The sequence below is a fragment of the Triturus cristatus genome, chromosome 1_2, assembly GCF_964204655.1.
Source record: "Triturus cristatus chromosome 1_2, aTriCri1.1, whole genome shotgun sequence".
NCBI lineage: Eukaryota > Metazoa > Chordata > Amphibia > Caudata > Salamandridae > Triturus > Triturus cristatus.
Genome location: NC_140580.1, coordinates 280,942,318 through 280,956,734, shown reverse-complemented (window position 1 = coordinate 280,956,734; position 14,417 = coordinate 280,942,318). Strand labels below are relative to the sequence as shown.

General features: G+C 44.4%; 1 protein-coding gene across 5 annotated transcripts in view; it reads right to left on the bottom strand.

Annotated features, from left to right (window-relative positions):
• Positions 1–14,417, bottom strand: part of LOC146867161 (polyunsaturated fatty acid 5-lipoxygenase-like) — a 1,030,548-nt gene that overhangs the window by 503,971 nt on the left and 512,160 nt on the right. For all 5 annotated transcript variants that reach the window (XM_085603716.1, XM_085603717.1, XM_085603714.1 and 2 more), the window contains one exon: positions 1,783–1,864. In XM_085603716.1, the coding sequence (XP_085459842.1) occupies positions 1,783–1,864 (82 nt within the window). The remainder of the gene's footprint in view (positions 1–1,782; positions 1,865–14,417) is intronic.

Here is a 14,417-nt window from a genome sequence, read left to right as displayed (position 1 = left end):
TCTGAGAATACGTTTCTGAAGCGTCTATTAGGTGTGCCCAGTGAAACTTCTGGTTACAAATTTGGCAGAACGAAGATTTGTCGTTGACCCAATTGATATTAAAAGAGTGTATGACCCTTGATTATGCCCATCACATACCATGGCTTAGATACATAAATAGTAGCTTTGAAAGCCTAGGTAGAGCAGAATTATATACTAATCCAGAATCAGTATCTAAAAAGGATTTGGGATGGGTAAGGGAGTCTTTTTGTAGTCTAAGGAAATTGGAGAGGGAAAAGCTGGGACTGAGAAAACCTAGTGTTCGAAAAATGTTAATACTGAAAACTACATTATCTACCGAGCCATACCTTCTGGGATCTTTTAGTATTTATAAACGTTTTTTGCTGACTAGGTTTCGCCTGAGTTTTTTTCACCTCCTGCTGGCTTCGCCAAGGGGGAGTAGTAGAGGACAGATCTTAGCATCTTGTGGCTGAGACGGTGAGTCTACACAGGATTTGATTAATTTTTTATTAATCTACAGGTTTTTTGTGATCCCCCGGAAAAAATGTATTGTCTCTATTTTAAGGTGGATGAAATTCAGCCAGGCTCGCCCCTATCATATTTATTTACAGCTGTTGCATGAAGATTCTATTTTATTTGTCCTAATTTTCCTTAAATATGCAGTGATGCTCAGAGCCTACCTAGATTAAATGGTATTATCTGTGAGAGTCCACTCTTAATCTAGTTCCCTGGATGGGATTTAATTATCAGATAGGATCCCGGGAGTCATCTATACATTGTTGTGTTTTAACTTTTATTTTAGGGGACCAAATATTGTGTATTGTACTTTGCCTATAATTTGGAAGAGATCCCAACAGGGTATGGTTTTTGCATGTGATGAATTGTGTAAAGGTTTTATGAATTTGTATTAATTATTGTTTTTTAAATGTTGGAAACTTTTATGGTTTCACACATGAAAACCGAATAAAGTTATTTTTGAATGATTAATTGAACTTATATTGAATATGGGGAATATCCCTTAGGAGAATCTAAAAATGCAAGGTTAAAATATAATGAGTAATATTTTTTACCGCAAACATAATTACACCCACAGTGCTTCACAGAACATACTGGTAAATCACTGGCATGTGCCTAAAATACGGGCGAGAAGTTTGGGTTAATGCTGCTCCTCCAACAATACCTTGCTGTTCCGCCCAAAGACAGAGGTGTGCGAAGTAGCAAACATTCAGGTTATCTCGAATCCAAGATAAACAGTAATAAAGGCAAATTTAAGAAGCGATTGAAATCAAATTGTATGACCATATATACAAAGAGATAAAGTAAGAACCATAGAGAACATAATGTTATGAACCATTCACCAAATACACCCTGGCATTTCCTTTGTTATTTGCAATGTTTATGGTTTGTTTTACTCAATTTCAATTTTCTATGGACATACACGTGCATCATGGAATCCTAATTAATATTGTGTCTTTTTGTTAATTGTATTATTTTTTAATTAAGAGAAAACTATTGCCCATTGGTATGTAGTCGCTACAATGCAATGTAGGGAACATTTTTGAAAACCAAATAAAAATGTTAAAAAAAAAAAAAAAAACTTAACAGGCCCAACCTTTAGGTAGATTAAATTTTTTTTTATTAGGTATTAGGCATCATGCAAATGCGTCAAATAGGGACGATGTCATTAGAAAATAAAATGCACAATTTGAATGATACAAGGAATTAGAACAACTATATAAAACACCCTGTATTTCCACACTTGATTACTTTTAGTAAGCCTACCTGTACTGTTTTTGACGTTCCTCAAGTTCTTTACGTCGATGCTGCTTAAGAATCTGAATTTTGTCATCTCGAGCCAGCTTTGCTGCGAAAAACAATAAAGATGGACAAGCCATGGTGAGATTTTAAGGTATACTCCTCGATGTTGTGCTAGTATATACTGTCTAGACTATAAGGCATCAAATTGGTCTTGTGCTGTAAGAGAATAATCACGTCCTGCAAGTGACCTCGTGAATGTAGCATAATACAGCATGAAAATGCTGCATGACAGCCATATATAACCAACAAAACTAAACACATTTCACAGTATCTACATTGTTTCATAGATTCATTAAATGCATCGATATTTCTGGCAGAACTTGTCGCAGCTGCTTTTGTGGGCAATTTATAGAACTGTTTAATTTGCACGGAAGTGCCGATTCAGCGAAGTACATTTTGAGCTAAAAGGAAGTTGGCTACAGTGGCAAAAAAGGCATTTTCGGGTTGCAATTTAATTTGTTACATTATGAAGAAGGAAACTATAACACACTTTGGGCCTCATGTAGGTAGCCAAATACCGGTCGGTAACGGCCGATTTTCGGTAATTATACCGTTACCGACCGGTATTTTGGCTTTTGGTATGTAGGGGGACAATTTCTGTATTCGGAATTTACCGAATCGGTAAAATTACCGAATCGGTAATTTTACCGATTCTGTAAATTCCCAATACAGAAATGAGATGTAGGGGGAGAGTGGGTGTTGTTATGAGTCGGTATTTACCACCAACTAATAGTTGGTGGTAAATGAAGAATGGATGTGAAAATGCATTTCCAAGCGCTTACAAGTGTGCAATGTGGCAGACATACATGCCCTTAGGGCATGTATGTGTGCCACATGTGCACACATGGCCGATTCAGGGGTGCAACAGGGTGTCAATGTGACACCCTGCCACCCTTGCATGTGTTCCCCCCATTACCGAATCGGTATTTACCGATTCGGTAATGAGGCATACCTTCCCATCAATGGGAAGGTATGCCTCATTACCGAATCGGTAAATACCGATTCGGTAATTACCGAATTATTCCGAATCGGTAATATTTACCGACCGATTACCTACATATCATTTACCACTTCATAAATACCGAATCGGTAAAATTCGGTATTTATGAAGTGGTAAATGTGTCCCTACCTACATATGGCCCTTTGTTATTTTATTTGGCCCTGCCGTGCTCCTAGTTGTTTTTGTATTCAGTGTTCTCTACACTGCACAACGGCATCTTTCCTTCACTGAACGTGCAGTATTTCCCTGTTGCCTCTGCTTAGCCACACAAGGGTATGTCAGGGAGGCGTTGAGTGGCCTCCGTTTGCCAGCAGTCCAAGTGGCTACTAGGACTGCTGGCAAACTAGGACTAAGGCCAATGACATCCCACAAAAGGCCAGCTCATTCGAAAGTATTTGAGGCTAGACATGCAGTTGTTTGCGAAACACCAAATCTGAGCTCTCTATACAGCTATCTCATTACCTACTGGTGGTCCCCAGTAGGTAGTTATAGTTATGACTAAGGGTCATATGTACAACAGTTTTTAGCGGTCACAAATGGAGATTCGGGGTGTTTGTGACTGCTAAAAAGTGTTGTAGCATGTTTCAAACTATTTTGCGAGTCGGTAACTGGTTTTGAAAGTCGTTATTAGAGAATGGCGTACCAAGGGAGTCCCTTCCTAACAGTGAGTCGCAAGGACGATTGTTTTGAGATCAGAATGCAGTCGCAAAACAATCGCAGTTTACCACCTATTTCTAGTAGGTGGAAAGTCTCTCGCAAACGGGGAGGGACCGCCAGTGGATCCCTTCCCCTTTAGGATTGGCAATGAAAACGTTTAAGAGCAGGCAGTGGTCCCATTGACCTACTCCTCCTCTTCTATAATGAAACAGAAACGTTTCATTTTTGTTTTTAAAACATATTCCATTTTCCTTTAAGGAATACAGGCTGCATGAAAAAAATATTTGCTTTATTAAACCCCTTCGCTGCGGCGGGAATTCCGCCGCAGCGCTGGGGGGTGCGGGGGGGCAGCGCGGTGGCGCTGTGCACATGACGGAGCCGCTCCGTCATGAGCCACGGTTGAGCTGTGCTCATGACGGAACGGTTCCGTCATGACTCCTCCCAGTTGCGTTGTCCCCCCGCACAGGCGGGGAAACAGCGCCGCGTGGGCGGAGCGGCCGCCAACGGTCGTGGCATGACGGAATCGCTCCGTCATGAGCACACGGCAACCGTGGCTCATGACGGAGCGGTTCCGTCATGAGCGGGGAAGGGGTTAAAAAGCAAACACAGACATGGGGGGTCTGTTGTCCCCAGCAGGTCACCATCCCTGTGTTATTGCCCATTCCCAATGGGTCGCAAATTGTGACCTGCTTCATAAATATTGATGAGGCTGGTTATTTGTGACCCCATTGGGAATTGCAAAATGTGTCTGAGACACATTAGTACATTTCCTTTTGTGACTTGCAAATGCGAGTGGCTAAAATTCGCAAATTGCAAGAAAATTGTTTTTTGTTTTTGCTTATAACTTTGGCACCGATGGTCGTATCTTCACGAAAATTTCAAAACTAGTTTGCCAGTCACTTCAACTGCTGTCTGGAAAGTTTCAGGGTGAGCCGTTAAACCCGGGCCAAGAAAAAGTGGGGTCCCACAACACATTTTCTCCATGCAATTTCCCTTAGAGATTTTAGACACAATTACAGCCTGAAGAGCTGAACAGAAAAACACTAAATTTGACAAAGCTAGATCTTGGTCAGGAAACAGTGCCTTTTGTAATTTGATGTAAATCTGTTCAGTAGTTTTGGAGTTATAAAGTAAAAAGATTTATGTATGTCTAGAGACACGGCTCCTCAGTGGTTCCAGGCGGATTTGCGCATACACGTGCCAACGGCAATGCTGTGATTGGCTGGCTGTAACCTGACAGGAAAGTTGCGGCTGCCATTTAGTGCATTGGGATATGGTTCTCAGGGGGGGGGAAATAAAATGTAAAAGTGATAGGTTAAGTGGTGAGGTACCCTGACCCCATGGGACTCAGAGGGGTCTGTGAGGCACACCTCATGGGCAAGAAATTGTCAAAAAATGGTTTTCTGAGTGTGCGAGGATCCACCCAGATCTTCGCAGACTCGGGTGGATTCGCAGATCCAGACCCCAATTTAAAATAAACACACACACCCACTTATGCACCCACACAACCACTCACACACCTAAACAGCCACTCACACACTCACTCAGAGACCCACAAAATCACTCACACACCTACTCATGCACCCACGCAGTCACTTCCACACCCACTTCCACACAGCCACTCACACAGCCACTCAGTCAGTCAGAAAACACTTTATTCGATTAATTAAAATCATAAAAGTACAGATTTCATACAATCAATAAAAACAGTCAAGGACATAAAATAAAATAAACCAACAATATTAAAAACATGTCCACAGAATTAAAAATACCGTGCCTAAAGACATTCAGTCAAAAATCGCTCAAGAATTGCACAAATTAGATGAGAATTTTGATTTACAATGCACAGCTGCTGCCAGAAAATTTGCCTACACACTAAATATAATGCGAGTACTGCTCAACTGCTGGAGAAATAATAGGGCAGGTCTAACTTGTACAAAACCAGCTTCCTTCAGAATTGGCAGCAGATATTTTTTCCGGCTAGCAGAATAGAGGTCGCAAAACATAATAAAGTGCAATGTATCTTGAATAGAAAAATTATCACAATGGCATGGCCTACTACATTCAGTTTTGCCCCAGGTTGGATAAAAACCAAGTGAGTGCTGAATCAAATTAAAACAAAATCTCAGCAAAAGAAATCTATGATGTGGATTAGATACAATACTTAGATAAGGTTCCAGCGAAGCAGATAAGAGCAGCATAAAATGCGTTCTAACACATGGTTTTAAAAGTTCCCTCTCTTCGCGATCCAGTTTGACCCTATCTATAAAGGACTGCTTAATCCAAGCTAAATCAGCCTTAACAATGTGTGATGGGGATGAAAAGAGCTCTGGGCGCCCCAGACGGGAGAACGCCACTCTGTCGTACTCCAGCCATGGTATTCTTTTAGCATGGTCCAAAGCTAAAATGTCATTAAGAATCAAATGATTGAGAGTGATTTCCTGATTTAGCCAGGTTTTCACCCAGCACAACAGTGGGGCCATCTTCAGCTTATCCGAAGCGTAACCCAGGCCCACTTCCGCATGAATGGAAAAGACAGGGGTCGATTGCGGGACTGAGAGCAAGTGTCTCAAGAATCTATTTTCGACCACTTGGATCGTGTCCTGCGAAACATAGCCCCACAGTGCCGCGCCATAGGTGGCGATAGCCAGACATTTTGCAGTATAAACTTTTAGTAGGGCCTCCATTGGTCTTGCCCCAAATCTTTTAGCAAAGCTCAAAAGCGCAGAGGTAGATCTGGCTACGGAGTTGCATCTGAGCTTTATTTGCGGGCCCCAGGCACCACTCTCATCAAAAAGGACCCCCAAATAGCAGAAAACCTTAACTCTCGTAATCTCCTCCCCATTACAAAAAAAGGATCGAGATTTAGGTTTTCTGCCCTGTTTCCCCACCACCATGAAATGAGATTTCTTGATATTCACTTTGAGATCTAAAGCAGCCATAAAGGCGCCAAAGGAATCCAGCAGTCTCTGTAGCCCCAACCCAGTGCGGGCCAGTAAGACCGCATCATCAGCGTATTGGAGAACCGGTATAACTAGATCCCCTACACGCGGCGCATCCGCCCTCGGGGTCCCCAGAGACCTTTCCAGGCCATTAATATAGATAGTGAAGTGGAGTGGGGCAAGGATACACCCCTGCCTCACCCCTCTCTCTGACCTAAAGTGCTTAGTGCATTTCCCATCCTGGGTGACCCTCACTGAAGCAGAGAGATCCTGGTGGAGTGCTACTAAAAAAACAACCAGGGGAGGGTCAATACCCAGATCCAACATAATAGACCATAGCTTTGACCGATTGACTAAATCAAAAGCGGAGGACAGGTCCATAAAGGCCATAAAAAGGGACCCATCTTATTTACTGATTAAAAGCTGGAGATTTAAACATTGATCAAGGGTCCCCCTATTCGCTCTAAACCCATATTGTAAATTAGACAGAATACCCCGGCTATCCAGAGCATCCCTAAGTTTAATAAGTAATACCCTGCCCAAAATCTTCACTGCAGAGTCTAACAGGGAGATGGGTCTATAACAGGAAGGGTCTACCCGTATACCCTTTTTGAAGATTGGAATAATTACCGCCGTAGCCCACGAATCCGGGAACCTGTGACCAGACACAGCATTAAAAACGTTTGTTAAGACCCTTGCCCATAGGTTAGGGGAGGAGCCATATAGGTCTGCCGGCACACCGTCAGGACCCGGCGCCTTGTTACTTGCAGAATCCTTTATGGCTTTCTCCACATCCACACGATCAAAAGACAAACAGGGCAGCAAAAGGGGTTCTAAACTAATACTGCTACTGGGAGGACTTGAGCCACCCGCTCCATACATATTACTAAAGTAGTCAAACCATTGCTCATCCGGAATTACACAATCCATATCAGAGCCCTCGGTGCCCGAAAAAAAAGGATGGTTAATTGTTGCCCAGAACTTACCGCTGTCCCGGAGGACATCGATAGATAAAAGATTGTTACAGGCCTCTGATTTAATTGCCTTTTTCCGTTTGGCAATAGCCACTTTATAGGCCCCTCTGGCTGCTACAATTGCCCCCCTATCCCTAGGGCAACTATTTAGTGCCTTATGTAAATTACTATGGGCCCTAGAACAGCTTCCGTCAAACCATCTTGAAGGATTACTGCTACTGCGGGTTTTAGTGGAAGTCAGGTCCCTGGAGATCTGGGCGCAGATAGCCTCAAAAGCACTAACCAGCTCCGCCGCCGGTGAACTATCACTAAGGCAAGTGGCCCAGTGCCGATTAACTTTAACGCACAGCTCCTCCATAAAAGTTACAGGTACCACCTTGGCCCATTTGACTCTACGACCCTGGTCCTTCGTACTCAGGGGAAGGTCGCCCTGGCCAACATGACGCGACTCGCCCAAGCTTTCGGGTATGACCAGCTCCAAAAAAAACGGATTGTGATCACTAAGGGCAGACGGGATAACATTATAAGCTCTTACCCGTGCTAGAGCACCAGAGGACATAAAAATATAGTCTATCACTGACCCCGAGGTCGTACCTTTGTACGCAATAGCCCTACCTCCAACCTCTATAATATTAGACTCAAAGGTGTTGGAGGTGGCCAGGAATTCCTCTAGGGCCTCCCCCTGCTTAGAGTGCTCAAAGTGAGAGGCTACAGCACCTAATGGACCCTCCTGGACTTCATGGGCCCTCACATGGCATACGCCCTCGCAGGGATTAACATTAAAATCGCCCATAAGGACGATTAAAAACCAGTGTTTTGTTTCTGACTGTACTCTAGAATAAAACATTGTAAGGCGGCCATGTGTTGATTAAAAACCACACAGTCCCTAGAATTATAGAAATTAATCAATAACATTTTCAGGGAATGGGAGACGAGCCATTCGACACAAAGAAAATTATTCGAACCAGAGGCCAGGCAAGTAAATATGCCCTTCAAATGAAGTGCACAAAGAAATATTAGGCCCCCTTTCGCTCGTCCCACCCCACCCACATATCCATATAGCCACTCACACACCCATATAGCCACTCACGCACCCACACACAGGCAGAGATACACTTATAGATATTTCAATAGCATATGTTTGCATTAAATGGGTTGCTTTAGTTTTGAATGTGTGCAATATAATCGGCAGACCCCTTATTTGTCCGAGGATTCAGGATAGTGTAACAGATCCATAAAATGAATTTAAAAAATAGAAAGAGTTGGTGCATTGCATTTATAGAAAGGCTACTTACGTTACCTTACCTTAATTATTAAATTTTTAGTTTTAAATATATAATAAGAATACATTTGTGAATAAAATGTATTTATAAACTTGTGATAATGTATATTAGTAAAGTGAACTTTCGGGTCAAACTGTAGTACAATCTATATTAAAGAAAATAGTGAAATTCACTAAAACACAAAGGTTACAAGGACATTATAGTTACGAAATCGAATTAAAAAAACGTAGAAATTCACACAAAAAAACAAAGGTTACAAGGACGTTATAGTCTAGTTCAGATTTTACACACACAAAACCATAGAAATTCAGCAGTTCTAGTTATCTCATGTAACTATAACTCGTGCCCTAAGGCTATTTCTTTTTTCTATGTATGCTGCAATCTGCAGCACACATAAAAGGCCGAGCATGCCTCTTTCTGCACAAAAAATTATCCTTGTAATGAAGGCATCCTTGCACCATGGTGCAAGGGTACCTGCATTGGCACTAGGTTGCCTGAACTGCGCCAGCGATTTGAGAGAGCAGAAGTGCACCATATCTTAGTATCTAATATCTAAGATATGGTGCACATCTGCTCTCTCCCTTTCACGTATTGCAGCATATTCTGTGAAAGGTTAGTAAATCTGGCCCTCCATCTTTACCAAACAACGCACAATCAAAAGATGATAATTTACCACTCTTATGGTTTATTTACCGGCTCCCCTGTCAGCGCAGGTCAAATTAAATTAAAATAAACCCACTGCACTCCAATAACCCATGTCCTAACTCACTTTGGAAAATATTTACTGAATAATACTATTCTCATTTTCACTCTCACATGTCCTTGTAGCTCACTCACAATCCTATTAGTGAGGCCAATACTCTTCCTTCCAATCCAGGTCCACGCCGTTGTCACTCAGGCGATGTTGGGACAAAACTCTGAGGCTTGGCAGTCTGGACTTCACAGACCTGTCTGACAGGAGAAAGGGCGACCCCTTCTAGTAGCTGTGATGCTGCTGACACAGGAAGCACACAGCAGTTAGTACCTGCAAAAAGGAGAATCAAGGAGGCAAAAGCTAGTGAGGAAAAAAACCTCATGAAGTCTGGTGATAAAGACACCAGAGGAACTTAGAAGGCTTGATGACAATGGACACCCGTGAAGAACCAATGTCTTTAGAAAAAGTTGCAGACAGAAACCAGGTCACAGAGAAGGAACTGCGGGCTGGAAGTATAAATTCTATTGTATTCTATTATAGGTGTCTTAAATACCGCATAGCTGACCCAAGAGACCTCCCGGCACTGAGGCAGGCACACCTGCAAGACCTAGGCCAGTCTTGCTGAAGTTAGAATAGAAGGGTCTTTAAAAGTTTACTGAAGGAAGTGTCTGGCTGCGTTAGTCTTAATTTGGCAGGGAGGACATTCCACAACTTGGTCGCAAGATAGGCAAAGGACCGGCCACCACATCTGGCTTTCCTGACCTTGAGGATGGTCAAGAGAAAGGAGCTCTCATAGCAAATAAATCTTTTTGGCACATATGGGGCAAACTAGTCTTCATATCAGAAGGGGAACCTTTTCCTGCAGTGCCTGGGGCGCCATGCATAGGACCTTAAAATAGATCCTTTTTTGGATTGGGAACCAGTGCAGTGCAGTCTTGGCAGGGGCTGCTGAATGGTGTTTGGGGATCTTGAAAAGTGATTGTGCTGTGGCATTTTGAATGAGATGCAGGCGTCTTAGGGTGTATTGAGGGCATCCTAGGACAGGGAGTTACCGTAATCAAGACAGGAATTGATCAGTCTTTGTATGACTACCCTTTTAGATGGAGAAGGTAGCCTTTGCATGATTTTTCTTAGTGTGTGCAGTAGTCCGAAGCAAGTTGCGGACAGTTTTTTGGCTTGCGTTATCACAGTGAGATTGCTGCCCAGCCAAAATCCAAGGCTTTTTACTGCCATGGAGGGTACTAGCTGCTCTCCGAGGCATTGGGGCTAGAGCAGTTCTTTCCAACTAGTACATTGTTGCTTACAGCCAGCACCTCAGTCTTCCCACCATTGAGCTTGAGGTTGTTGTCCGACATCCATTCAGTTAATTCCTTAAGGCAGGTATTTAAGTCACTGGAAGCCTGCTTAGATTCAGGGACAAGTGCGAGGATCAACTGAGTATCATCAGCGTAAGAGACGAGGTCTAAGCCGTGTGCTTGCAGAATTCTTGCTAGCGGAAGGACACAGACATTGAAAAGAGTTGGGCTCAAAGAGGAGCCCTGCAGGACTCTACATTCAATGAGATAGGTAGATGAGAGAAATGGTTCATCCCAAATCTGGAAGCTTCTATTGTTCAGGAAAGCCTTGAGAACCGAGCCAGTGGTGCCAGTGCTGTCCAGTCTTTTGACCAAAGTACAGTGGGAGACAGTGTCAAAAGCGGCACTGAGATCCAGCATGATCATGGCCGTTGAGCCAACTCGATCCAGCATGACCCGAATCTCTAAGTAGCTACTAATAATGCAGTCTCAGTGCTGTTTCCTGGCCCAAAGCCTGTTTGAGTAGGATGAAGGATAGAGTAATTTTTGAGAAAATTAGAGAGATATGTATCAATGTACTTCTCTAACAATTTTACTGGCAATTGGAAGGAAGGAGATTGGTCTGTATTTATCAACCATCAAGGGGTCTGCATGTGGCTTCTTCAGCAGAGGTTTGATTATCACATGCTTATATGCAGGAGGAGCAGTGCTTAGTGCCAGAGAGCTGTTAAGAGTCTTCATGGTCTCAGATGGGGAGCAAGATGGTAGCTGCGTGAACGCTGCTCGTGTCACCAGCCTTAGCCCGCTGTATGTTCTTCATGGTCTTTTACTCTGGCGAACCTTTGTTCAGATGGTATTACCACAAGGCTTAAAAACACTTCACGCTGTCATTACAAGGCAGATATTTTCAGTGCCCACCGGAGCCAGACAACTTTCCTCGCTTCTGAGCCGCACTGCATTTGAGGTGCTCAGTGGGCTTGATCAACACGTGGGCCGATACCAGCTGGATGGGATGCCTCTGAAGCAGAGCAAGGCTGCCAAGGATCGGGCAGAGGCCGGAATCCCCACAGGAGCGCGAGGAGCCCTTCCGACTCGGAAAACTCTGGCCAGGCAAAAGTCGGACTATGCCACTCTCCCAGTGGGGAAATGGGATGCGGAAGAAGTCGCTGGCAAAGTGAAACTGAAGGAGCAGCGGTTTAGTGCTGACATAGTATGAAGGAAACCGGTTGTAATCCTGGAAATGTTTGCCTGACATGCCACGGCTGGCAACAAGAGAGCAGGTTCTATGGTGGCAACAGCTGAGATTCAGCAGGGCGCTGGAACAGTCAAACTCTCCTTTTGTGAGTCAAACTCTGTAACTACTGGAAGTACTGGTTCAACTCTTGATATCCATGGGCGGTCTCTTTGAGGACAGAAATACTCTGAATCCACTTTAAGTAACATAGGGGCTGGGAATGCAGATCATGGCTTGCTGCTAAATCAACCTTTGCTATCGGACAGTTTGGCAAACCTGGGGTGCCCGACTTTTAGGCTAGTAGCCAATAATTTCAACAGTCCTGGAAGGCAAAACCCAAAGGATGGAGGGACTCTGGAAGGGAGCAGAAATTTTATTACCCTCACTGACGAATCAGATTTATCCGGGGCAAGCAATGTACATTTAGATACGGATTCAGAGCTAGGTACTTCTGGTGGTAGCCCTGATAGCTCTTTGGCTAAGCCAGTCACTCAAAAGCGCTAGGCCCTACAAAAAAGGAGGAAGAGTATGGGGAAAACAAGGTCTGGCGAGCTCGGCTTTGAATCTGACCGGAGTATAGCCAGCCAGCTGAAATGGGACTATTCTGCCACAAATCTAATGTAGGAAATAGAGGGGTCAGCTGCCAAACGAACCCCGCAGGAGTTATTTACAGAGTTATCTGCGTTGGATCTTGAGACTGAGCCTCCCCCCTTGATAGGCCTAATTTATTCTACATTGAAACAAAAGCAATGTGAAGCACGCTTGGAGAATAAGAGGGCTCATCTAGCTACAAAAAAGCTTCAAGGGGCTCTGCGCAAGGTCAATGAAATTTGCACCAAAATATCAGAGCGCACAACTGCGGTGGAGGAGCGGACAGTAGTGCTGGAAGCTGGGGCTGAGGTAATGGGGAGGCAACTATCATCACAAGAAGCTCGGCTGGCCGATGTGCTTTGGAAAATTGAAGATTTTGAGAATTGCCAGCACAGGAATAACCTTAGACTTTTGGGCATGGCGGAGAATGCTGAGGGGGCGTCATTCAGGCCTTCATGCTGAGATTGTTGAAGGGGGCCTTCCCTGAATTGGCTTACTGGGACTGGGAGGCGGAGGTGCAGAGAGTGCATCTGTTTCCTCTTATGCTAAAAAAAGGGAACAACCAGATTCAAATGAGAAACCTTGAGAAAGCCAGACCTGAGGTCAAGCATGCATTTGATGGACATGCTTTCTTAGTCAGACAATTGAGGCAATTGATTAGGCCCTTTCAGAAACTTGGTAGTGAAGTTTACCTACTGAGCCCTGCCCGCCTTAAATTCATCCTCAAAGAAAATCCCAGGGTATTCTCATCGGAGATCCAAGCACAGTAATTTTTAAAGGAAACATCGAATGGGGGAGCAGGAGGTAATGGCAACAGCAAGGATGGTAGTTGAAGTATTTTGTCTTGACTGATTTGTTATTCCTTTCTTTTTTGGATTTTCATCTTCACCAGAGTGGTAGATTTTGCAGGTGTTCAAAGCAAGGGGTGTGTGACTCGGAGGGGGCATTGGGACTACAGGTGGCATCACACGGGTCCTCTGACCTATGTTGCTTATGATGTGGGTGGGGGGGTTAGGGGGGTCTGGGGTATGTTGGGGGGTGGGGTGACGGGTGGTTGAGGGTAGGGATGATCGAAGCCTGTTTCTTATGGGAGATGGTGTTGCACAAGATGCTGAATATTATTCCCGCTTGCCGCTACCTGCTCGCCCGCCTGCTGATCTCCCTGGTGGGACTACAAGTCCCATGGTGCAACCTGCCTCTTTCCCACCACCCCTAATGAGGGGGGGCGCTCTCATGCTCATAGCGCTGCTTCATCCCCCATGGCATGGGACGCTCTCCTGTTTGTTTTGCTGGGAGCACCACTCACCTGCCCTGCACAGCATGGTGAGACTTTAGTCCCAGGTTGCTACACTTGCTGCTGCCTGCTCGCCCACCTGCTGATCACCCTGGTGGGACTAAATGTCCCAGGGTGCAACCTGCCTCTTTGATCGTGCTCAAAGCGCTGCCTCATCCCCAGCGGCGCGGGATGCACGCGGGCTGCACCAGGGCCAAGAGTGGGACCGTCCTTGCCCATCATTGCCATAAAGAGGCCGGGCAGGGCCACCCCTCTTGGCTCTGTGAACTCCCTCTTGGACTTGTGGATTGTCACGATACAAACTGTGAGTGGCTGTTGCTTTAGTACTGACCCTGAACTATTCTTTTGTTTAGTTTCCCTGCGCAATCAGGAAATGTGATTAGGGCTCTGTGTACACTCTCTGTGCTTTCACTAGATAGCTGTATGACACCTGTAAGCGCTATCCGGCCATTCTTATGATAGCACTTATATCTCCAATATACCAGTTATTTTAATACTTATCTCCTTAATACTTTCCTAAACTGCATGGGGAAAAAGAAAATCAACTGTTTGCGAGGGGGGTGGGAAGACCGATGGGCCCCACTCGAAACACAGCAAAAGTAAAACGACTCGCAATTCCGCAGCCAACAACTGTG